This window comes from Hypanus sabinus, chromosome 21, assembly GCF_030144855.1.
Source record: "Hypanus sabinus isolate sHypSab1 chromosome 21, sHypSab1.hap1, whole genome shotgun sequence".
Lineage (NCBI taxonomy): Eukaryota > Metazoa > Chordata > Chondrichthyes > Myliobatiformes > Dasyatidae > Hypanus > Hypanus sabinus.
This window is the reverse complement of record NC_082726.1, coordinates 18,604,097-18,630,808: the sequence shown is the minus strand read 5'-3', so window position 1 is coordinate 18,630,808 and position 26,712 is coordinate 18,604,097. Positions and strand designations below refer to the sequence as shown.

General features: G+C 43.3%; 1 protein-coding gene across 1 annotated transcript in view; it reads right to left on the bottom strand.

Moving 5' to 3' along the window:
- The window catches only part of LOC132379202 (AP-3 complex subunit beta-2), a 223,478-nt gene that overhangs the window by 28,729 nt on the left and 168,037 nt on the right, over positions 1 to 26,712 (bottom strand). Inside the window, exons 16-22 of the mRNA XM_059946877.1 lie at positions 22,815 to 23,001; positions 20,664 to 20,782; positions 18,212 to 18,268; positions 12,339 to 12,450; positions 11,074 to 11,233; positions 9,948 to 10,110; positions 728 to 803 (exon numbers count right to left, since the gene is read on the bottom strand). Of these exons, the coding sequence (XP_059802860.1) occupies positions 728 to 803; positions 9,948 to 10,110; positions 11,074 to 11,233; positions 12,339 to 12,450; positions 18,212 to 18,268; positions 20,664 to 20,782; positions 22,815 to 23,001 (874 nt within the window). The remainder of the gene's footprint in view (positions 1 to 727; positions 804 to 9,947; positions 10,111 to 11,073; positions 11,234 to 12,338; positions 12,451 to 18,211; positions 18,269 to 20,663; positions 20,783 to 22,814; positions 23,002 to 26,712) is intronic.

The following is a 26,712-nucleotide window of genomic DNA, read 5'->3' as shown; positions in this document are numbered from 1 at the left end:
ACAAACTGGACTGTCGTGTCAACTGACTCTGAAGTCAAGCTGTATTCGTTTTATATTCAGTTATCCTTTTCTGCCACAGTGTTGGCTTCATTCTCCACTTGAGAGTTTTAGTTAATGGCCCTGTTTGGCCTAGCACTTATTGTTTTCTTTTGCCTCTAACTCTTTTCACATTAAAGTCTGTGAACTATTGACCCGCTTCAGAGTCTCTCGTGCCGCACTTGGGCCATATCCAAACATAGTGACTGTCCATGTGTTGGAGTGGGTGGGAGGATGGGAAAAGGTCTTGTTTCGTTGCTGTTCTGCTGAACATCGTGAGCTTGTTATGTTGGCTCTAGAATGTTTGGTGACACTTGCTGGCTGGCCCCAGTACATCCTCCAGCTGTATTGGTTGTTAATGCAAACAATGCATTTCACTGTCTGTTTCATTATAAAAGTGATAAATCAATCTGAATCCAAATCCGACTATGAATGTTGAGCAACAAATACAAAATACTGAAGGAACTCAACAAGTCAGGCAGCATCTATAGAGGGAAATAAACAATCTTCGTATGTCCTGATAAAGGATCTTAGCCCAAAACACAGACCGTTATTTCCTTCCGTAGAAGCTGCCTGACCCTCCAAGTTCCTCCAGCATTTTGTGTGTTTTGCTCAACCTACAGAGCCACTAATGAGTCTCTTAACAAACTTCCCTAACCACTCCGCAAGCACTTGAATGCAAAAGACTCACAATCATCGAGGTCAAGGAGGGAGATTTCCTTCTCTCTATCTTTAAATGCTTCTGAGTGCGATTTGGTGGCGGGAGACTGAAAAGAAATAAACAGACTTGTCACATAAAGGCAAAGCACTCTTTGATTTGTCCCCCTCCCTCTCCCATGCCCCCTGCACCACTCCTCCACTTGACTCAAGAGTACCTTTGGCTTGGGGGACGTCACGTGATGACGTAGGATCGAGACATGGAAATCCAGCTCTCCCGTAAAAAACCAGTAAAATATCGCTTAAGTGAAGAAAAGTTAGTAAACACTTTTTAAAAACTACTTATAAACTATTTAGATATGCCTCCTAAACAGAAGCAGAAGAAAACTACTATTTTGAAGACAACACAAGTTGGAAAAGAATCAAGGCTGGTCGCTATGAAAGAGCCTCAGGCTCAATTGCATTTTACCTCTGGCGATACAGAACAGGAAACTGTGGCAACATCAACTGTTTCCAAAAAAAAAGAGCAACAGGAATTGCGCATGCATGAAGGAAAGGGCATGCGCAAACACGAGCAACCCAAACTACAAATCCCAGCTACGATCGGAACTGAAAGTGAAGGTGAAGATGAGGTGGAATCAGATTCTCTGGATAAATCAGACGAAGATGAAGAGACAAACAAAGAAGAGCAACAGGAAGAGGTTGGAGGTGAAGGAGACATAAGAAAAACTTTGGTACAAATAATGCATGAATTAAAAGCATTAAAATAATAAAAAAGATATTAAAAATATGAAGATTATGTTTGATAAAATGATGAAAAGACAGGACAAAATGGTCAAGGAAATTAAAAATTTGGAAGAAGCAATGGGAGACACCATTGATACAGTGAATAAAATGGAAGATAATATTTCTGCCTGGACATCAGAAAGAAAACATTTGTTGGAAAAAGTGAATGTGCTTGAAAATTTTAGCAGACGAAACAATATTAAGATTGTTGGACTTAAAGAAGATATAGACGGAGGATCCAATAAATTTTTTTCAAAAATGGATCCCGGAAATTCTGGAAATGAAAGAAGGAACCCAGTTAATTGAAAATGAAAGGGCTCACAGAGCCTTAAGATCAAGACCTCAAGTTGATCAAAACCCACGATCAATCTTGATAAAATGCTTAAGATATCAAGATAAAGAAAAGATCCTGAAGGCAGCTGCCCAACGTGACAGAAAGAGAAATGGGCCATTGATGATAGAAGGGAAAATAGTTCTTTTCTATCCTGATATAAGTTATGACCTTTTGAAGAGAAAGAAGGAATTCAACCCAGCGAAAAAAGTATTATGGGAAAAAGGCTATAAATTTATATTGCGCCACCCAGCAACCCTGATAATTTTTTTGGATGACGGAAAATGAAGATTTTTTTACTGATTATCGAGATGCAGAAATATTTGCATAAGAACTCCCAAATATTCGCTAATTACAGTCAAAGATTTAAAAGTGAAACGGATTAAAGATGAAGATAGGGACAGTGAATGGAACTGATGGATGTTTAAGGACAAAAGAATATTTAAATATATTCTTAATTATATGCTACAGGGGGAGAAAGGTTAAAATTTGAGAAATATTAATCAAGAGTAGTGATATTATTTTTTTCTTTCTTATATATACTTTTTTATGTTACGGGGGAGCTGGGGGAACTTCGGATCGATTGCTACGGGACTCACGTGTGTAATCATGGCGATTGCCATGACCCGCACACGGAGGGGGGTAATGTTGTGTTTTTTTCATTCACAACATTAGTAGGGGGGTATTTTGTTATTTTTTTTCTTTATAATCTATTTCTCTTTTATCTTTCTTTCTTTGCCTGGACAATCGGGGGGGGGGGGGGGGCGGGAGAGACACATAGCAACATGGAGAATTTTAAAAATAATTCCCCAAGGTACTATGAAAGTTGAAAGATCAGGTATTATTATAGATCGGAGTAACCCTGTTAAAAATAATGACTAACTTACTGAATTTTTGAAGTTTTAATGTTAATGGGCTTAATGGACCGGTGAAAAGAAAAAGAATTTTAACATATATTAAGAAAATGAAAATAGATACAGCTTTTTTTACAAGAAACACACTTAACAGAGACAGAACATCAGAAATTAAAGAGAGATTGGGTTGGAAATGTTATCGCAGCTTCATTTAACTCCAAGGCGAGGGGAGTTGCAATTTTGGTTAATAAAACTTTGCCAATTAAAATACAAAATGTATTAATTGATTCTGCGGGGAGATACGTCAAATACATCACATTGTCAATACGTCACGTCACATTGTCAAATTTTTTCAGAACTAAGGACTCTTATGAATATTTATACACCAAATGAAAATGATTTATACAAGAGGTATAAATTTATACAAGAGGCCTTTTTGAATTTGGCTGACGCATATGACAAAATATTAATAGGTGGAGATTTTAGTTTTTGTTTAGACCCAGTTTTAGATAGATCAACAAAGGTTGTTACAAAATTAGAAGTAGCAAAATTAACTTTATCATTGATGAAAGATTTAAATTTGATTGATATATGGAGAAGAATTAATCCAAAAGAAAGAGATTATTCATTTTATTCAAATAGACATAAAACATATTCAAGGATAGATTTTTTTCTATTATCAGCGAATATTCAAGACAGAGTGAAAAATATGGAATATAAAGCAAGAATATTGTCAGATCATTCCCCCTTGATAATGACAATGATAATGATGGATAAAGAGGAATCGATTTACAGATGGAGATTTAATTCAATATTATTAAAATGGTAAGATTTTTGTGATTTCATGAAAAAGCAGATTCAGTTTTTTTTAGATACAAATTTACATTCAGTTGATGATAAATTTATAGTATGGGAAGCAATGAAGGCATATTTGAGAAGTCAGATAATAAGTTATACTTTTAAAATTAAGAAAGAATATATGGTAGAAACAGATCAATTGGAGAAAGAGATTACAAAATTAGAAAAAGAATCTCAACAAAATATGACAGAAAAAAAAGACAACTTGTTAACAAGAAGTTACAATATAATACACTTCAGACATACTGAACAGAAAAAGCAATTATGAGAACTAAACAGAGATATTACGAACTAGGTGATCACACAAGATTCTTGTTTGGCAGTTAAAAACAGACCAGATTTCCAAAACGTTAAATGCAATTAGAACAAGTGTAAATAAAATTACTTAAAAACCTTTCTTAATTAACCTTTAGAAATTAATGAAATTTTAAAGAATTTTTATTCTGAACTGTATCAATCAGAATCACAAAATGATAATGTTGAGATAGAAGGGTTTTTATCACAAATAACTCTCCCAAAATTGAATTCGGAAGAACAGAAGGGATTAGATATGCCTTTTACATTAAAAGAGGTCGAAGAAGCTCTAGGATCACTTTAGAGTAATAAATCCCCGGAAGATGGTTTTCTGCCTGAATTTTACAAAAAGTTTAAAGATTTATTAATTCCTCCTTTTATGGAGTTAATACACCAAGTGGAAAGAACGCATAAACTTCCAGAATCTTTTTCAACAGCTATTTTAATAGTATTGCCAAAAAAAGATAGACATCTTTTAAAGCCAACATCATATAGACCTATTTCTTTGTTGAACACTGACTATAAAATAATAGCAAAAATTTTATCTAATAGATTATCTAAATACTTACCAAAATTAATACATATGGATCAAACAGGATTTATCAAAAATAGACAATTGGCATATAATGTAACTCGGTTACTTAGTATAATTCATCTGGCACAAAAGAGGGAGGAAATGAGTGTGGCAGTTGCTTTAGATGCAGAAAATGCATTTGATAGATTGGAATGGGATTTTTTATTTAAGGTATTGGAAAAGTATGGGTTAGGAAAATCTTTTATAAAATGGATTAAAACCTTAAATACTAATCCCAAAGCTAAAGTAATGACAAATGGTCAAATTTCAACATCACTTCAGTTAACAAGGACAACTAGACAAGGTTGTCCATTATCAACTGCTTTATTTGTGTTGGCGATAGAACCATTAGCTGAATTAATTAGAACAGACCCAGATATTATGGGTTTCAGAGTTAACCAGGAGGAATATAAGATTAATTTATTTGCTGACCATGTTTTGCTTTATTTAACAAACCCATTGTATTCGCTGCGTAAATTATCTTCTAGATTGGAAGAATATGGGGAAATATCAGGCTACAAAATAAATTGGGATAAAAGTGAAATTCTACACCTTACTAAAGGAGATTATAGTCAATGTCAATTAATAACTCAATTTAGATGGCCGATAAATGGTATAAAATATTTAGGTATAAGAGTTGATAATGATATAAAGAATTTATATAAATTAAATTATTTACCATTATTGAAAAAAATTCAAGAAGATCTTGATAAATGGATGATGTTATCACTAACATTAGTAGGCAGAGTAAATGCTGTAAAAATTAATGTATTCCCTAGATTACAATATTTATTCCAAACACTACCAATACAATTAACGCAGAAGTTTTTTCAAGAGTTAAGTAAATGTGTGAGGAAGTTCCTTTGGAAAGGTAAGATGTCAAGAATATTGTTGGAAAAATTGACATGAAAATTTGACCTAGGAGGGTTACAACTTCCAAACTTTAAAAATTATTATAAACAAATCAACTTAGATTTATTGCATCTTTTTTTGATGAAGATAAACCAGCATGGATTAAAATAGAACTAGATAAAATAGGAGAAAATATACCAGAATATTTTATATATAAGTGGGAATCTAAATGGATACGGGAAAAGAAAGAATCTCCTATATTAAAACATTTGATTGATTTATGGAATAAGATAAATGTTGATAATGAGATAAAGAAATCTTTATTGGCAAAGAGATCTTTAATTCAAAATAAACATTCCTTTTACAATGGATAACCAACTTTTATACAACTGGTTTCAAAAAGGGATTAGATATATTGGAGATTGTTCTGAAGGAGGTATATTAATGTCACTTGATCAATTAAAGAATAAATATAAAATATCAAACAACACTCTTTTTTGTTATTTCCAATTAAGGGCTTATTTAAGAGATAAATTGGGTCAAACAATGTTATTGCCGAAACCGAATGAAATAGAAATTTTAATTCAAAAAGGAAAAATTAAAAAAATTATTTCTTGTATGTATAGTTTGATTCAAAAGCAGGTAATTAAACAAGGAATTCATAAGTCAAGACAAAAATGGGAAACTGATTTGAATATTAAAATTGAAGAAATGAATTGGTCAAGACTATGTCTTGACAGTATGCCAAATACAACAAATGTCTGGCTAAGACTAGTGCAATATAATTTTTTACATCAATTATATATTACACCACAAAAAATAAATAAATTAAACCCAAATTTATCTGATCAATGCTTCCGATGTAATCAAGAAATTGGTACTTTTTTACACTCTTCTTGGTCTTGTCTTAAAATTCAACCTTTTTGGACAAATTTAAGAGTTTTACTGGAACAAATTATTGGAATACAACTTCCACATAATCCAGCGTTATTTTTACTAGGCGATATTGAAGGGATAAAATCGAAATCCAAATCAAATAAATATCAGAAAGAATTCATAAAAATTGCATTGGCAGTAGCCAAAAAGGCTATTGCAGTTACTTGGAAATCAGATTCATACTTAAGTATAGATCGTTGGAAGAATGAAATTTTTAGCTGCATTCCACTTGAAAAAATTACTTATAATTTAAGAGATAAATATGAAATATTTCTGAAAATTTGGCGCCCTTATTTACAAAAGATAGGATTAAATATATAGGTGCTCCGAAGATAAAATTATTTCTAGGGAAAGAAATAAATATACATATTAAAGTTATTATAAACTCCATGGAGCATGTGGGGTTCTTCCGATATCCAGGCATTCATTCATTCTTTCTTTCTTTCTTTTTTCTTCTCTTTTTTTTCTATAGCGATATGTTAGGGGGAGGGTTTGGGGGGGGGGGGAGGAAGGGCTGATAATTTTTTTTCTTTCTGTGACCTATTTGAAAATTCAATTAAATATTTAAAAAAAAGAGTACCTTTGGCTTATAGAAGAGATAGAGCACAAAACAGGCCATTCAGCCCATCGTCCACACCCATTTACTCTCATTTAACATTAATCCTAACAGTTTTTATTCTCCTCATGATCTCCCTTCTGTCAGAATATTCCTCTTACAGGGGCTACCAATCTTTGCCTTTGGCAAGTGGGAGGAAACCAGTCATCCCGGGAGAAATGCACGCAGTCACAGAGAGAGTATGCAAACTCCACACAGACAGCACCTGAGGTTGGGGTAAATGGACAGGTGTGGTAACTCCTGTAGTTGCTGTGAGAGAAGTGGTAGATGGGGAAGGAAGAGTGGGCCAAGGAATCACAATGGAATGTTGAAAGGTGTGGGAAGGGGAAGATTTGTTAGATGTTTGAATCTTGTTGAAGGATCTAGTTTACACTGACTCACCACCCTCCCTCAGCTCCTTCACTCTCAGAGAAGAGGTGGTATCCTTCTGCACCCCTCCTCCTCCCCACTTCCTCTGGGGAAATGATATCCTCATAGAACATAGAACAGTAAAGCACAGTACAAGCCCTTTGACGCCTGATGTTGTGCTGATACTTTAACCTACTCCCGGCTTTCCCTCCCACACAGCCCTTCATTACTTTTACATCCATGTGCTTATCTAAGAGTCCCTGAATTGTCCCTAATGTATCTGCCTCCACTCCCACCCTTGGCAAAGCTTTCCACACTTCCAGCACTCTCTCTGTAAAAACCTACCTCCGACATCACCCCTGCACTTTCCTCCATTCATCTTAAATTATACCCTCTCATTTGGCAATTTCCACCTGGGAAAAAGTCCCTGACTATGCACTTGATCAATATCTCTTATCATCTTGTACACCTCTATCAAGTCACCTGTCCTCCTTTTCCCCAAAGAGAAGGTCTCACTTGCTCATCCTCATACGGCAAGCTCTCTAATCCAGGCAGCATCCTTCAACTGCTGACTAATCAGTGAGAGGATTAGAGAAGTTTCTTTGCATTTGTATGAGTTTCTATAACTGCATATTCCAAGTTACCAATGCCTACAGTTTCGGGATTAACACTCCTGCATTACGTTTGTGACGGGTGCGAAGTGTGCACTCACGTGCAGAAGGCTGTCGTGTTTGGACTGCAGGAGGGAAGCTTGGAGTTTGCCCCACATCTCCTGGACTCTGCTCCACAGCAGACCTCTGTCCATTGCTGTTCAATCATGCATGGGCTGTGGCCTCCACAACTTGCCCTACACGATGTTGGCAGGGGTATTTAGTAGATGACTGCAGCACAGCCATTGCAGAGGAATGCTGGATCAGTCTGCATCTTACTACGGTGGTAAGTTTAAAATCGGTTCTGTCAGATGTAGGGAGACAATGATGTGCCCAGTGGGGATTTGGGGTAATCAGAGTCAGGCAGAGACTGGGATGTCTGAGTGAGTCTGCCAATGGCAACTGGGTGATGGATACTTGTATTGGTGCAGAACAGGGTTAAAGTCCTGCTGCTTCCTTCCTTTGACTCTCACTCCCTCCTCTCACTATTGTGATGGGGTCCTGAATTACCCCCATGAACTGTGTTTTTGAAAAGAGAGAGGTTAAGTCGTTGTTCAACACTGGACACCTTGTTATTAAGAGAGAGAGTAACAAAGAATGCCTGGAGATGGTGTTATGGTTTCTCTGCAAGCTTGTTTTGAATATACAAGGATACTGCCTGCTTGTGAGTTTTTGCAGAGAAAGAGCAACCAGCAGCTCAAAGGTCGCCATGGTGACTGAGGGCAGCGTTATTCGATGGGCAGCTGGTGTTCAGCATGCAGAGATAAATAGTGGGTCAGCTGATAGACCTACAGACACATGGTTTTGGACACTGAATGAGCTTTGTTGTGCCCACAAGAAAGGTGGGTTTCAAAGGATCGATCAGGAAAATTGATCAGTGGCTCTCGCAGTGTGAAAAGGGTGCGACCAGAGGGGAGTTATTCGTGTGTCCAACTCTCGCCTGGGCTAATAATTCCACCACAGAAGAACGGTCCTCTTTGTTGTGGTCACAGTCGGTGACTTTCAAACTACTTTGGAGGACAATGGGACAATTGACGGCATTGATATGTATATATAAAATCATTGTTAACCTGTTTGATATATCTGCATTTATATTACTGTATTGCGTAGTTACTAATAAATAGTATTAGTTTATAGCGATACCAGACTCCACGGCGTTTTCTATTTCTGCTGGTTCTTTAACCCGTCACGGGGTACATGACATTATCTTCCCTCTCCCCCCGCCCCCTCCATTACTATATGCACTGCTGTGACTGATTTACTTGCCTGCAAGCAAGGGTCTGGGATGATGAAGGAAAGACTGGGATTAATTTTTGAATGGGAAGCAAGAACTCAAAGCAATTGGTTCCCAGCCCAACGATGCCCCCCACCCCCACACTAGACTCCAGAATCCCTGCAGTTGCTGAGCTGTGGGAATATGAAGTCATCAGGAAGTTCTCCGGCTCCCATGCAGACTCAGAACCTGTGGCAGGCAGACAGCCGAGTTTCCCGAGGCAAATGGTCACGATGCCAAAATCAATGAGCAGCTTTGTTGGGTGTAGACATCACCACCGCAAACCACTGAGGAAGGTGGCAAATCTGTGTGTGCATGCTCTGAACATTCAAAATTAAAACACTCGTAATTCTGATCATCATCCCCAGTTGAGAGAGGGTAGCTTTTCTTCTAGACTGCACTGACCAAGAGGTGGTAGAAGATGAGACTTTGTAACATTTATGAAGCACTTGAATCACCAAAAGGTATTGAAGGCTACAGACCAAGTGCTGGTGAACAGAAGTTAGTAAAGATGGGTAATTAATGGTCAGGAGGGACCGAAAGGCCTGTTTCCGTGCTATATGACTCTCTCTGTTCCATGGAATTTTCCTGAAGATCTCAGAGGTTCCCCTTTCCACTGTTACACTAAATGGGAGGGAATTTACCCCAAAATGACCCTCATGTTGACCTGACTAGTGGGGTGGCTTGTCCATTTCAAAGTCACTAATATAGGTTTTGAACAATCCTGAAACTTTCCTGGTTCTCAAGTTCCTAGATTTAGTGGATTTAGTTAGTGCTGGGGTTGTTGGGCTTTGAACTTGCAATTTCTCCATCAGTAGAGTAGTGCTTTAACTCACCGGTGTATCCCTTCAATAATCTGCACAGAAATTCTTTGTTCCTTACCTTGGTCTTGTGTTTCTTCCCAGTGTCTGATTCCGAGTTTTCCTCTGGCTCCGATTCGGAAGAGCTGTCTTCGGAGGAGCTGTCCTCAGAGGAAGAGGCTGATGAGGAGCTCGACCCCTCCACTTTCTGCTTTTTCACCTGCTCTTCCCCCTCACTCTGCCCGCTGACAAATACAACAGTGAGGTTACCATCCATCCTCTGGTTATTGAGGGAGACACAACACTCTAAGGATCATGCCATCTACAGAGAGCTCTGATCTATTGCTGAGTCACTTAGTCCATAAGCTGCAGACCAAGACAACAACAAGTGTGATTAGCAACTCAGTGAATAACAGTCTGTATCTCTGAAACATTTTTCAAAGTTCAAAGTGAACTTATTGTCAAAGTACATATATGTCACCATATACAACCCTGAGATTCATTTTCCTGTGGGAATACTCAATAAATACATAAGAATAATAACCATAATAGAATCAATGAAAAACCGCACCAACTTTGGCATTCAACCAGTGTGCAAAAGACAACAAACTGCAAATACAAAAAAGGAAGAAATAATAATAAGGTTGTGGGTAATACCCATTCCTAAACCTGGTGGTGCAAGTTCTGTCCCTTCTTCCTGACGGCAGCAGTGAGAAGAGAGCATGACCTGGGTGGTAGGGGTCCCTGATGAAGGATGATGCTTTCCTGCGACAACACTTCGTGTAGATATGCTCAATGATGGGGAGGGCTTTACCTGAGATGCAAAACGTGTTCACCCCGCAGAGTAACGAGGGTAAGCTGCTGACTGGCACTTTCCAGACTTCAGGGACACTCTGAAGCTCAGAGCAGCCAATGCAAGGGGTCTGTGGAGAAGGTACACAGTCTAGGATCCCACCCCTACTGGTATCCGAGGGGCTGGACCCTGTGTAACAGCCTCTCAGATACCATATGGATGCGTCATATGAGGGATTATGAGTGGCACTGGTTCATTGTGTTATAATTGTCCTCTCTTTCTGTGGTCCATCGATCCCACCAATTTGTGCTCACTTTCCATGGTCCATCAAACCCACCTTTCTGTCCTTGCTATCTGTGTTCCATCAACCCCCACCCACCTATCCTCGTTTCCATGGTCCATCAACTCCTCCTACCTGTCCTCACTTTCATCTTTCTGTTTGCTCTTCTCCTTCTTTGCTTTCTTCTTCCTCTGCTTGTCGGACTTCCCCTCCTCGTCGCTCTCCTCGTCGTTCCCCGAGGCGCTCTCACTTTCAATTTCACTCATGCTCTCCGAGTCGCTGGTGCTGGGAGACTCTGTGAATTAACAGAGAGGGGGCCGGTCACCCTGAGCAGCTGGTCTCTGCCGCAGTCCCCACCCACTGCCCTCAATGGGTCTCGAGGGGATAGCATGCCCGATACAGCAGACACTCCTTTCTATTCAAGACATCCCCGTCCCCACAGTTCTGGGAGCAGGGAGGGAATTCGGGGCCAGAATTGGGAGAGAAAGTCCATGAGCTTGATCCCTGCTCAGCACTCAGTTCCCAATATTCTTTTCGATCCCTCTATGGCAGACGACAAAAACATCCCGACATTGAGATGTTTGATGGGGAGGTGTGGTTTCCTCTGTCAGAGCAGGTTCACAAGTACTGTGTGGAACATGATCGGCAGGATCAAGCTAAACTGTTTGGTGAAACCAGGAGTCAAGGCAGTTGAATGGGGGTCAACAGTCAATATAGACCTAGTGTGACAAAAGCTCTATCTCTATGCTATGTCTGTCTATGACTCTAAATTGTGATTCATAGACTCAGGGATCCCAGAAACTTTCAAGACCAGCAGAAGTCAAAAAGGCCTCTTGGTCAGCATGGAGCAGTTGGGCTGAAGATTCTGATGTACGACTCAGTGACTCCGTCAAAGGGATCGCTGGGTCGATCAGAGAATCCATCTGGTTTGCTTCAGTCTTCGAAGAAGTATGTCAGTCAACCTGACCCAGACAGTGGCTCCAGTTTCTTAGCTGAATGCCAAAATGCTTGTCAAACCACTAATTTCAGAGGGCAATAAATGCTGATCATCCCAGAGATGGCCACCTCCTGTGGATGCGTCAACTTAAGGCAGCACCAAGCAGACATTCAACATCAACCAGAGGATTTGCTGTATTTTTGTTTGGTTGGGATTTGAGGGGCCATCAAATGAGTTCCCAATGTCAACTTTCACACAAATAGGTGTACCCCTTCTCCTACTTTCTCCCCTCCCCCACCATTCCTTCTAGATTCCCTAAAGGTGCTCCGAAATGGGTCAGCTACAATTCTGAGACAGTAGCTGCTGGTTCTCGCAGGCAGGTGGGCAGACGTTCGTGACAGGAGCAGAAGTAGTGAGGGGACAGGGAGGTTACATTTCAAAACCGTCCCCACTCGTAGCTCACCACTGTCTGCTGACTCAGTGGGTTCAGACTCTCCCTCCGACTCAGAGTAGAAAGGTTTCTCCACCTTCTCCTTCCTTTTCTCTCGGCCACTGGGCTTGGTCCATTCCGGAACCTGGGGGTTGGGGTGGTGGAGGAGGGGAAGCAGATAAAACATTCCAGTGCAGGTTTGGAAACAGGAACATCAAACATGCTCTGAGCGAGGAATGTCCCCCCGCCCCTCACCCGACCTCCCAACGTGACTGCTGAGTGCAAAATCTAACATCCCACTGAGGCCAGGCTCTGTCAGTCTGAGGTGAGCCAGACGTGTGCTTCTATCCAGAGGCTGTAGGATTGCTCAGGGTTAGGCGCTCTGGGTTGCTGTGACCCATGCCCATCGGGCGTCCGAATTAAATTCCATACCCATACAGTGTTTCCAGGAAAGTTGGTACCATTGTATGTGATAAAGAGGGTTGAACCAGCCCAGGTTGGCAATGGAGCAGGTCAAAGCTCCCTTACTGATCTGTACTGGATCTGTGATTGTGATTAGATGCTGCAGTGCAGCCTGCCCAATATTGTGACACTGGATACCATCCCCTGTCCCCACAGCTAGAGAAACAGCTGCACACTCCTGAAGTACCTACCAATATCAGGGCAAAGGGCCCAACCCTCACATCCTTCACCTTTAGAGATTTGTCTCCTCTTAGCTGAGATTAAGATCAACACTCGCCAGCCTTGTACTGGACTAGTGCAGCCAGCACACTACACATCAGCTCTGTTCCGTTCACCTCAAATGAGGAAGAAGCCACACTAACTCGTTATGGCAACTAAAGCAAATCACTGGATACACTCAGCAGGTCAGGCAGCTTCCATGGAGGAAGAATGTTTCACACCACATGTTAACTCTGTTTCCTGTTCTGTAGATGTTGAATGTTCCTGGACTTTCTCGTTCTTATTTTAGATGTCTTATTTAACTTATTTAGAGTTACAACATGGTGACAGGCCCTTATAACCCAACGAGCCGGGGATGCTGACCTACTCCCATGTGCCTAACTGACCTACTAACCCGCCTGTCTTTGGAAAGTGAGCACCCAGAGGAAACTCATGCTGCCACAGGCAGAATTAACAAAACGGGGATTATTCAGTAAAACACTCAACACTAACAGTCAGGCGCAGAAATACTTATGTTTATCTGTTTATCAGAAAGCTTGTTCTGGTCATTATTGGCCAGTCCAGCATTTATTGCTCCAATTACCTTGAGAAGGTGGTGGTGGGGGGGGGGGGGGGAGTGGTGGTGTGAGCTGCTTTCCTAGATCACTTAGACCCAGTGACCATGGAGAAACACCAATATATCTCCATGTCTAGACAGCGTGCGACTTGGAGGAGGGACCTTCAGGCTGCAGTGTTTCTATAAGTTCTTGTCCACCAGTGTGGTAGAGGCCATGAATACCATCCTTAACTACTTCTGGTCAATGAGAACTATCTCAGAGAGGAGCCAAGCAGTGCGTCCTCCCCACCCACAGGAGCATCGGCTGGCTTCTTAGCAAGGTGGAAAAGCCTGATACAAGTTTGGGTTGGTAGGGTTAATTGGTCACTAGAAACTGACCCCAGAATCAGGATCAAGTTTATTATCACCGCCATGTGACATGAAATTTGTTAACTTAGCAGCAGCAGTTCAATGCAATACATAATCTAGCAGAGAGGAAAACAATAAATAAAAAATTTGAAATAATAATAATAAATGTATATTGAATAGATTTTAAAGAATATGCAAAAACAGAAATACTGTACATTAAAAAAAATGAGGTAGTGTCCAAAGATTCAATGTCCATTTAGGAATCAGACGGCAGAGGGGAAGAAGTTGTTCCTGAATCGCTGAGTGTGTGCCTTCAGGCTTCTGTATCTCCTACCTGATGGTAACAGTGAGAAAAGGGCATGCTCTGGGTGCTGGAGGTCCTTAATAATGGACGCTGCCCTTATGAGACACCACTCCCTGAAGATGTCCTGGGTACTTTTTAGGCTAGTACCCCAAGATGGAGCTGACTAGATTACAACCTTCTGCAGCTTCTTTCAGTATTTCAGTCCTCCATACCAGTGATGCAGCCTGTCAGAAAACTCTCCACGGTACAACTATAGAAGTTTTTCAGTGTATTTGTTGACATACCAAATCTCTTCAAACTCCTAATAAAGTCTAGCTCCTGTCTTGCCTTTGTAACTATATCGATATGTTGGGACCAGGTTATATCCTCCGAGATCTTGACACCCAGGAACTTGAAACTGCTCACTCTCTCCACTTCTGATCCCTCTATGAGGATTGGTATATGTTCCTTAGTCCTACCCTTCCTGAAGTCCACAATCAGCTCTTTCATCTTACTGACGTTGAGTGCCAGGTTGTTGCTGTGGCACCACTCCACTAGTTGGCATATCTCACTCCTGTACGCCCTCTCATCACCACCTGAGTTTCTACCAACAATGGTTGTATCGTCAGCAAATTTACAGATGGTATTTGAGCTGTGCCTAGCCACACAGTCATGTGTATTGAGAGAGTAGAGCAGTGGGCTAAGCACACACCCATGGTGCACCAGTGTTGATCGTCAGCGAGGAGGATATGTTATCACCAATCTGCAGATTGTGGTCTTCCAGTTAGAAAGTTGAGGATCCAATTGCAGAGGGAGGTACAGTGTGCAAGTGAGTGGTAGAAGCAATGAGGTGGGGGCTGATGAGAATGTGGGGATAGTGCCAGTGAGTAGTTGGTCAGTCACATTTTGATGGGCTGAGCGGCCTGTTCCCCTGCGGTATGACACCAAGTGGTAGGTGCTACCAACTCAAAAGATGAAGAACAATAAAAGTGCAGATGCACAGCCCTGACAAAGGGTCAGAAATGTTCACCCTGTTATTCTCTCCACAGATGCTGCCCAACCTGTTGTGTGTTTGCAGTGTTTTTATGTTTCTGGTGCTGCTAACTCAGCTTTGGATTCTTGATTTTCCTGTCAAGCCCCTTTTCTGCTGCCTAGCAACATAAACCCTTTGTGTTTGAGGGCTATTGCCACATCGAGAATCCAAGGTTATCACCAAATTGTGACTGATGCGCCATCTGTAACGTTCTGCAGTTCAATCTGTTTGGATGGTCTGGACTTAAGTTAATTTTTTAGTTAAGCCACATCACAACAGAAGTCAGAAAGCAACTGGGAAGAGAGGAACAAGAGGGGGTGTTTTATAAAACTATAGACCGGACAGCAGCAGGAGAAATAGGCATTGGAATCACATACGGACAGAGGATCGGTACTGACCTGAGTCACACTCCTCTAGAAATAACCATGCTGCCAAAACTTGGGAGAGAGCAACACACACAAAATGCTGGAGGAACTCAGCAGGTCAGGCAGCATCTATGGAGTTGAATGAACAGTTGATGTGTCAAGCCAAGGCCCTTCATTAGGACTGGAAAGCCTCTGTCTATTGTAAACACAGAAGATTCTGCAAATGCTGATAATCTTAAGCAACACATACAAAATGCTGGAGGAAGTCAGCAGGTATGGAGGGGAATAAACAGTTGAGGTTTTGGGCTGAGACTCCTCATCATGAAAGGTCTTGGCCTGAAATGTTTACTGTTTATAGATGCTGCTGACTTGCTGCACTCTGTGTGTGTGTTGCTCAAGATTTTCATCATTTGCAGAATCTTGTGCACAAATGGCCATGCCATTGCCCCATGACATTAGGATTATTGACAGTGGACACCCAGGGCGCTAGACATGCTGCACTGTGCCTTCTTGAGGTCAGACATGAACCAGGGGAGGGGTTGTGGAACTGGAGACACTGTATCAGCTCATCAATCACTGTAAGTGTAACCAGAGCACAAACTTATCATACACTTTTAGTCCTGGGGTTCCCACGGATGTGTGCTCCCCTGCCTCTGCTTGGGTTGTATGCGGGGAATCAAGTGTGGACCCCTGCAGCAAACCATGGTCAAGTGCACTGGCGATGGGGTGAGTGACGCAGCTGGTGAGTGGAGAGGTGGGCTGTACCCGGTCTGGCAAAGGGACTGAGAGCAGCACTGGAAACTGGCACCCCCTCCTCAAGGTGCTGACAGATCACCAGGGTTCTACAGTCTCTCTCACCACTGCCTGCTGGGTGCCAGGAGACCTGTTCTCTCACACTGCTGGTGTGGCTGCACTATTGATTTGCAGCTGGCTCAACGTGGCAACTTAACTGTTTTCAATGCGGTAGGAGTGCCAAGGGAATAGCTGAGCCTCACCCCATCCCAACACAGCAGCATTGACAAAGGAAGAGAGAAGGCGACAGAGACACAGAGGCAGACAGAAGTGTGGCGAGACACGGAGACAGAGACCAAATGGGATTCGGGTAAGCACGCACGTTGGTCAGCACAGACAAGCTGGGCTGAAGGATCTGTATCTGTGTTTACAAAACTATAAAACACCGTACAGTAAACGTCAGAAAATGATCCTCACTCTGAACTATTTGGGCCAAAATGGTTCCAGCTCCCAGCTGCAAGGTGAGTGGCAAGAGATTTTATGTCAAGAAGTGGCACAGCATGAACAGCAGAGACAGCAAACCCACTCACAGCACAACACATGCATCTCAGTGAATCAATGTCAGCGCCCAGTGACCAGCGGACATTCTGCCAACAAGTTTGATGAACACCCATGTTGGAAGCCAACTTTGCCTAGTTGTTTTAATGTTTGTCTGTGCGACAAAGTCTGTTTGTTTACTGTGGGAAAATCCACAGTTACTTGGCCCGAAACGTTGACTGTTTATTTCTCTCCATAGATGCTGTCTGACTTGCTGAGTTCCTCCAAACTTATTTTGTGCTGAAGGTTTATAGGATCCTCTCTCAGCATTCTTATTGGCGGCTCCAGCACATGCCTGTCTTGTGTTGCTGCCCACAGGAAGGGCTGGGTGGTGGTGCAGGTAATGATAACAGGGGAACTGAGGCTAGCCCATGGGGGAGGCTGAGTGACCCCCATTCTGCACAATGTGTGACAGGATCAAAAGTCCAGTGACACAGCTCTCGGTGGTGGTTATCATGATGTCATGTCTCTTGAATGTTCTTCCTGGACTCAAAGCTTCAGACGTTCCTCCTCAATACTTCAGTTCTTTAAATGCTGTAGTCTGTCACCACAGTTACGTAGTGGCAGGGGCGTGGGCATCGATGCCCAGTGGGAGGGGCGTGGGCATCGACATCCAGTGGGGGTGGGGCTCCAGGACTTTGGGATCCAGTAGGAGCACTGTGGTCAGGTGTTTGGTGGGGGGGGGGGGGGGTCTGAGGTGAGGCTTTGGGTTTGGATGGGTTTGGTTAGGGTTGTATGAAGGGTCAGTGAATGACAATAGACATCAGTAATCTCCAAATCAGACAGCCTGTTGGAGAGAGAAACAGATTTAACAAGTCAGAGCAGTCACTGTTTGTCACTGATTAGAAGGGGACACTAACTTGGAGAGAAGTTACCAGGAGGGACAGATAGATCAAAGGGAAATGTCTGGTTTAGTGTGAGACAAGGAAGAGTAATCACTGTCCAACTACCCCATTAACCCATTTGGTCTCATCCTATCACAGACTTTCCCTTTGCCCTATCTATCCATTCCTCCCACAACCTTCTCTGCAGATTTTTATCTGCTCTTCTCTGTTCTGATAAAGCATCTCTAGCGTGAAACATTGGCCTTGTTTCTCACTCCACAAATGCTGCCTAACTTGCTGAGTGTTTCTGTCACCAACCCCCCCCCCCCCCCCATTTCCATTTCGGACGTCCAGCATCTGCTGAAATTCCAAGGCTCCCTGCACTCTGACTCAACTATCACGCCTGATCCTTGAGGGACAGCTTGAATGGTTGAATGGGAACCCCAGCATGAAAGCACACAGCACTGCAAACAGAGCACACTCGCACCTCTCTCCAGTCTCCCAGCAAGCCGATCCGCACCTCCGGCTCCTCGGACACCTCCTTCTGTGGACAGCATCGCAGAGGATATTCAGGCAGCTACTCAACTGAGCAGCAACTCAAGAGTCATCAAACTGTCAAGCAACATTATTGGGAAAATGCCCCAATCCTCGTCACTGTCCGTGCACCTCCTCCTGCTGCAATTACAAACCCACTTTGTCATGTTTCTGCCCACCTCCCCATCTACAGTCACCTCTCCAGCCTACTCTGCCTTCCTTCAAAGCATTTCAGGCATAAGGGATGCAGTGTGCGGGACTTGAGAGCACTTGGAGGCTTTGCTTTGGAATATTTACATTAAGGAGATAGAACTGCAGTAAGGGGAAACCAGAAACAGGTGGCTCCTGGGTAACAAACAAGCATTTGTAAGTTAATTTTACCTGTAAGTCAGAAAATAAACGAAAATCACACTATGGTAACCATATCTCTACAGTATTATAACGAATGGCATCTGAAGCACTGATAAGTAAGGAGAATTACTGAAAATGGAGAGAGTAGAAAATAATTTCATCATTCATTGGAATGAATGTCTGTGCATACGTTGGACTTTTTGAGTTCAATAATATCAAGGGAGCTTGCTTGTACGTACAGGTGTCCATATGCCAGGAATTCATAACCCGGGGACGGCCTGTCATCAGATGGTGGAACAGCAGCGAGAGAAACAGAGATAATATTGAGTGCTTTTGTCAGAATGTTTATCCCAACCTGTAGCCATATTCTCAAGGCATCGTGGCCCTGAAAGAGTTAACTCTTTTTCCTCGTTCCACAGATGCTCCCACTGACTGTTTCTAGCCACTCATGGTTCACACGTGTCGAAATGAACCCTGTCAGTTCTTCACCGTTTCCTTGCTGTTAGGTGGTCATTCTAATCCATCCCACTACATGTAATGGTCCTCTACGCTGTTTACTTCACAACCCCTAACAGAGATGGGCAATCAAAGCTTCCAGCCAATCCCCAGGTGCTATGTCTTTTTGGGAGAAGGAGGTCGTAGACTGTGTAACGACAGTAGCTCTGAATAGTCAAGCTCCAGCGCTGAGCCTCAGTTTTGGAGGAACCCAAGACAACTGTCACCCCAGAAAACATGGGCCTCGCAGAAAGACTCCAGTCCAACCTCTCTGAAGTCTTCACTAACTGGGGTAAAAGCAGTGTTGGCAAACACCCTCTCTTTGACACCATCATCCCTTCCTCGCTCCTCCAGCTCTGGCCTCCTCTACTGCTGCACAACTAGTGGCCGTACCTTTCATTGCCAAGGTGTGGAATCTCTTCCTTAACTCTCTCTTGTGTTAGTTTTACAGTTGTACAGAACAGAAACAGGCCATTCAGCCCTCCGCATCCGTGCTAACTTTTATGCACATCTACATTAATACCATTTGCCTCATTAGTACCATTATCCTTCTAGGTTGGGTGGTGGGTTGGAGATACATCTCTGCCTGAGGAGATGTAAGGCATTCCTTCACCCCACTGGCCTGCAGGTCACCCTTGGGCAAGGTGTAGCATTTGTTTAGCCCCTCGATCAGGGTTAAGTGAAGCCACTGAAGCAGGTGGTGGATGGTCGTATGAGTAGCTGGTGCATATCACAAGTCCTGGTTATGCAGCCATTGACACCAGGCAGACAATCTCTTGCACTGATAATGGATGGGGTCACCTATCTTGTAAAAACGCTGCCCAGAAGAAGGTAATGGCAAACCACTTCTGTAGAAAAATTTGCCAGGAACAATCACAGTCGTGAGACCATGATCACCCATGTCATACGACACGGCACATAATGATGATGGTGACCCTTTTAAACCTTGCTTATTTAGGTGTAGAAGCGTTATAGATAGAGCGGACAGCAAGCACCTTTTTTCCAGAGCAGCAATGGCTAACTCCAGAGGACATCAGTTTGAAGCGAGTGGAGGAAAGTTTAAAGGAGATGTAGGGTTTGGTTTTTTTTTGCCTCCTGCCAGAGGTGGTGGTACAGGCAGAATCATTAGCGACACTTAGGGGACTCTTAGAAGTGCACAAGGAAGAAAAAAAAATGATGGATTATAGGATATGTAGGAAGAAAGGGCTAGACTGATTGCAGAATAGGTTCAAAGGTCATCACAGCATCGTGAGCCAAAGGACCCACACTGTGCTATGTTGTGTTCTACTTAAGTATGGCTAAATGCCTCAGCCATGTCCATTGCATCTGATTCCATCCTCTTCTCTCACAGTGAGTCTCAGGTATCAGTCACCCCTTGTGTAGTCTTCTCCCCATCTCTCTCTTCCTTCATCCCAGCTTTCCTACCAAGTTATTGATCGCCTGGCCCAATACCTCAGTCTCTGATATTGGCAATGCTTTTGTTACCGGTGATAGATAAACGTACGCAGCTTCTGTTGTTATAGCTGACTCCACCCTCCCCACCCATGACACTGCCTTACCTCAACATTACGGACTGAAGGGTCAGGGGCTGATCCCGGCCAGTCGGGCAGTTCTTGGTATCCACTGGCCTTGCTGTTGAGCAGGTGGGAGAGGGAGCCAAGCTGGAAGTGATCCCGATCTATGAGGAAGACAAGTTTCCCATGTTAAAAAACTGTGTCCGAACCCCCAGTGTAAGACCCCTCCATGGCACAGTAAGGGAGAACTGCTGGCTGACAGCTCCGGTGCACTGGATTCAATCCCAGCCTCAGGTGCTGCCTGTGCGGAGTTTGTGTGCTGTGCTGCCTTGGGTATTCCTGGGTGGCCTGGGACAACACACACAAAATGCTGGAGGAATTCAGCAGGTCAGGCAACATCTAAGGAGGAAAAGGGGGAGAAACAAAAGGGGAGGATCACTTCCTTCATTAGGGTAGCCCTCTCACCCCTTCTCTTCCCTCATGAACTGCTCATCCCCTTCCTCTGGTTCCCCAACTCCTTTCACTTATTCCATGGTCCACTCTCCCCTCCTATCAGATTCCTTTTCCTTTAGCCCTTCACACCCCTTACACCCATCTCCTCCAGTAGCTCCATGGCTCTCCAAAGGTCACCTATAAGTTGACCCAGTTCACTGGCACCTGAGCCCAAGAATAACCTTGGGACTGCACTGCTGGTGGAGGACACAGCAGCAGTGAAAGGACATTAAACTCTTGCTTTCCCTTGACCCCCCTGTTCCTCCGGAGAAGGAAAGTAATGGGGTGCTCCATCTGGTGGTTCAATTCAAGCTGAGTCATGGGTGAGTCATGGAAGATGGTGGGTGAAGAATAAAGGTTCTCAGCCAATCACACCCCTCCCCACCAGGTCAAATTCAGAGTAAATTTATGATCATGGTACGTATATGTTACCATATACTACGCTGAGATTCATTTTCATTTTATTTTTACAAGATTCATTTTACAAGAAAATAAAGAAATACAATGGAATTTATAAAAAAAATACATAAACCAAGACTGACAAACAACTGATATGCAAATATAAAATAATACTGAGATCATGAGTTGCAGTCAAGTTCAGAGTTCTACTTCTCTTTCTCACCTGGTCCATAATCCTCTCCCCCCATTGTGTCTACACCCCTCCCCCATTCAGTGAGTCTGAATTTGCCGCCACATGTCACACGTGGGGAGAACTTCTCCCCTGGCTGAGGAGATAGGACTGGGGGGGAGGCACCGTTCCAGGATAAATAAGAAGAAAACTGATTTGGGGAAGGGGAAATCCCACTAAAATTTATGGTTATGGCTCAGTCCATCACAAGTAAAACCCTCCCAGCCACTGAGCACAAAGCATTGTCGCAGGAAAACAGCCTCCATCGTCAGGACCTCCACCACCCAGGACACACTCTCTTCCCACTGCTGCCATCAGGAAGAAGGTGCAGGAGACTCAGGTCCCACACCACCAGGTTCAGGAACAGTTAGTACTCTTCAACCCAGGGGTTCAACTCCACTTGCCCCCTCATTGAAATGTTCCCACAACACAGGGGCTCACTTTCAAGGACTCCATCTCATGTTCTCGATATTTATTGCTTATTTATTTATTATTATTATTGTTTCATTCTTTTTGTATTTTCAGTTTATTTTTTAATTGGCATTGGCTTTCATTGATTCTACTATGGTTATTATTCTAATATGGATTTATTGAGTTTTCCCTCAAGAAAATGAATCTCAGGGTTGTATGTGGCGACACGTATGTACTTTGATAATAAGTTTATTTTGAACTTTGAAATCTCTTCATGCAGATGTTGGTGAACATTTGGATTCCTCTGATGTGGAGGTTCGGTCAATGAGTCTAAACACAGGCCTGCAGTTGTCTACAGAAATCCAGAGATCGGGTGGGGGAGGGAAGCACTGCAAGAAAATGGTGCAGACGTCAAACACTACCTTGATGAGAGGCAGAGCAGAAACGCTAGATCGGCCTACTGCTGTTCTTATTTCGGTGAAACTGGTCCTGTCCCAATGAGGAGAGGGTGAGCTCCTATCCTATCCTGTAGAGTTCATCCCAACCTCAGAGCCCCTCTTACTCTGCCCAAGAAACCCACAGCAAACTCACACACGACAGACCACTCTGACCCATTTCTGCCCCACCCGCTGGGGTTCATGTTGCCATGTGTGGATCCCTCCTACCTTTGAAGGAAGACTCGAGCACGGGAGCAGGCTTCTGGGCCAGGAACAGCTTCTTGGCGTGCTTGCTCAGCACACCGCTCTTTTCCGTGGGGACGATGAGCTGGCGAATGAAGCGAGCTCGGTCACGGATGTCGTAATTTTGGTCATACTTGGCCAGGTTCAGAACGTACTGGGTCAGCAGTTTGGTCTGGAATCAAAATCAAATTCAAATTCACATCACGGGACACAGCTTCCAAATGGTGGGGAGGGGAAAAAAAGCTGAAAACAAGACAACGGGCAACCTTGGGGGCTTAGCTGTTAGCGTAAACCAATTACAGCATTAGCGACCTGGGTTCAGTTCAGCTGCTGGTTGTGAGGAGTTTATATATCCTCCCCGTGACCCAATGGATTTCCTCCCCCATTCCAAAGATGTACAAGGCAGTAGGTTAATTGCTCACAATGGTGTAACCGGGTGGTGCAGGCTTGGTGAAAAGCCCTGTTTATCATGTTGTATCTTTAAAATAAAACAAAATGATGTGCAGCTGCTCACATTACAGGGGAGTATAAAGTGAGAAGATGCTAATGCTGCCTTCCTGTTAAACAAAGGTTTTCCTAGATTTATGATTTTCTTTGCTGCTCTACAGTACTGTACAGAAGTCTTAGGCATATATGTACAGCAAGAGAGCCCAAGACTTTTGCACAGTACTGTAGTAACTTCGTGTATTGCACTGCACTGCCACAATAAAAAACAAATTTCATGACAGACGTGGGTGGTGATAAACCTGATTCTCATATGGCTCTCTATTGTGGACTGAGAGTGGGAAGGGGACAGGGAGAGGGGAATCATGGTTTGGCAAAGAAGGGAAGAGGGGAGGGGGCAGGAAGCACCAGAGACATTCTGTAATGATCCATAAACCAACTGCTTGGAACCAAATGACCTTGCCTGGTGTCTCAGGGTTGGGTGTGTCTGCACCCACACCACCCCCGCCCCCAGCACTCCTCCTCTGCCACCTGCCCCTCACCCCTCCCGTGGTGCTCCATCCTCGCCATTCCCAATATCCGTTGTTCCCATCAGATTTACAACTTGCTCTCCGCTCCGTGTTGACAAATACAGTACTATGAAATGTCTTGGGCTCACCAGCTATATATACACCCAAGACTTTTGCACAGTAATGCATCTTTGAGGTACACGTTTCTGACTTACAAAAATATTTTTTTTCACTCTCATAAAAAATAGTGCCACTCCTCTCACACAGGAACACACTGTACCAAATTATCTACAACGTAATTAGCCTGGCCTTTTCACTTCACACCAAGGTCCATTCTCCAAACTATTTTCCAAGAATACATCCCTTTCGCATATCAGAGAACATTTGCATCTCTTTTACTTGTTATTGTTATTTAGAGATACAGAACAGGCCCTACTGGCCCTTTGAGCAACCCCAGCAATTCAACCCCAGCCTTTAAAAAGGACAATTTACAATGACCAATTAACCTACCAACTGGCAGGACTTTGGACTGTTGGAACACCCAGAGAAAACCCACGCATTCTACAGTGCAGACTCCTTACAAGGAACACTGAATTGAACTTCAAGCGCCTACACCCTAAGCTGTAACAGCGTCGTACTAACCCGGGGGTCGGCAACCCGCGGCTCCGGAGCCACATGTGGCTCTTTTACGTCTGTGCTGCGGCTCCCTGTTGCTTTGGGAAATAATTGGTCAGTATTTAATTAAAATGTATTTTATGTTGGTTTGTTAGTTTTTGAAATGTAATTCTAAATTTGAAGATTATGGTGATCTTGTACAATCTAAATAAGACGTTGTGGCGACCCATTTCCTGACACATCCGAACCAGCTCACAATTAGCCATCGTTCAGGCTAAGGGAGATAGCCTACGGGGGTTTGTGAGTACGTGTCTTTTGCAGCATCCGCGCCCATGGGGGGCGGGTTGAGGGAGGCTTAAAAGCAAGGCTGTTTAGTTCGAATAAAGCTATCTTTGACTGCAGTTTACTGACTGCGTGTAGCACACCGCTACAACGTGTTTTTATCGCTGGCTGTCCAGAGGGGAGGTGCTGAAACGCTTTGTCGCGTGTCTGGAAGAAGTGAAAACTTTCCTGGGCAGCAAAGGGCCCACCTTTCCTGAGCTGGAACAGCCAGAGTGGCTGGAAAAGCTACACTTCATGGTAGACATGACAGCGCACCTGAACACGCTGAACACAGCTCTTCAGGGGAAAGGACGCACAGCCCTGCACATGTTGGAGGATGTTTTGGCATTCCAGCGCAAGTTGACAGTGCTTGCCAGAGATTTACAGAAAGGCACATTGTCTCACTTCCCCAATTTGAGAGAGTTCAAACAAGGTCACGACATGATACATTCGGAGTATTTACATTCTGCAATCATCGCAATGCAAACATCGTTTGGGAAACGCTTCTGTGAGTTCAGAGAGGAAAAAAACACATCATCCTTCCCGGTCACTCCCCTAAGCATCGATCCATCCCTACTAAATACGACTGCATTGTCAGGTGTGAGTCAACCTGACCAAGTATGATAAATATTTTAATTGCCTATTATTTTACGTTTATTCATATGTTTTCATTGTTCAGTGAAATAGTCCTTTTATTTTTCAGGTTGACAGCTGGCTGACGTTATTTTTGGTTTGCTGCTGGCGGCAAATTTAAGTTTAGAGTTTTTCATAAATACAAGAAGGACTCAAATAGACGTTGAGTATTTTACTTAAAAGTAACCTTCAACCCAACGTCTTTTTTTCGGAGTTCAAAATGTTTTTGTTGCATGCAGAAATGTAATTTCGTTTTCTCTGCAGGAGCTCATCAATTTCATAAATGCAACACATTATAGTTTGTTTATACATAGCATAAAGGCAAAACAAAACGTTGTATGCAATGTTATTTCATTTTAAATGTCAAACGGGTTTTGCGGCTCCCAGTGTTTTCTTTTCTGTGGGAAACGGGTCCAAGTGGCTCTTTCAGTGGTAAAGGTTGCTGACCCCTGTACTAACCGTTACACTACTGGCATAGAAAACCTTCAGAACAATACCGGCCCTTCGGCCCACAAAGCAGTAGCTTTATTTGCTTCACTGGTTATCCTTGAGGTTAACGTTCTGAAATGCTGTTACTATGCTCGATCTGCTGGCAAGTGGTGTCCATTAGGTCAATCATACAGGCAGGGGAGGTGCAGCCCATGGGAGGGTCAAGGGCACTAATTAGTGGTATCGGTTTATTATTGTGACATGTGCCAAGATACAGAGAAAAGCTTTCAGTTTTGCATGCTATCTTGACAGATCATTCCATACGCAAGGAGATCAATGGAGTAGAGAAAACAGATAGGAGGAGGAGCGTGGAAAGATGACTCCAGTGGTTTTTGCAGACCCAGGCGACTTCTTCCAGTTCGTCTACGAAACAGCTTATTCTTCTTCTCTTATGCCTTTCCTTTCTTTTCAAAGTGGCTGAGGTTCTGTCAGAGTCCATGAACCCACAGCTCAAACTACAGATCTTCGCAGCACTGGATCTTCGGACCAGCTGTGTGGCCTGGCACTTCGCTACTTCCAGGAACGGCCTGGAAGACATGCGTGTCCGGCCCGTAGACAACCTGATTCCTCACTGAAGTGTCGTGGGAGACTGAAATATCAGGACAGCAGGTGGGGTGTGCTGCTGTAGGAAGAAGGCCCCTGTACTCAAGCGATCTATCTCTCTCTCTTGATGGTGAGTGAGAGCCTGTTGGTCCTCAAGTCGGAGGTCTTGCAGAAGTTTGTAACATCGGAACAGCAACTTGCTGGTCACCACCTCATTGTTGCAGGAGCGGTCTCTCTCTCCCTCGACGGTGAGAGTGAGACTGTCCGAGATATCGAAGTTCTAGTTTATGGACTAAAGTTTCTGATGTACTCTAGATCAAGGTCTCTTT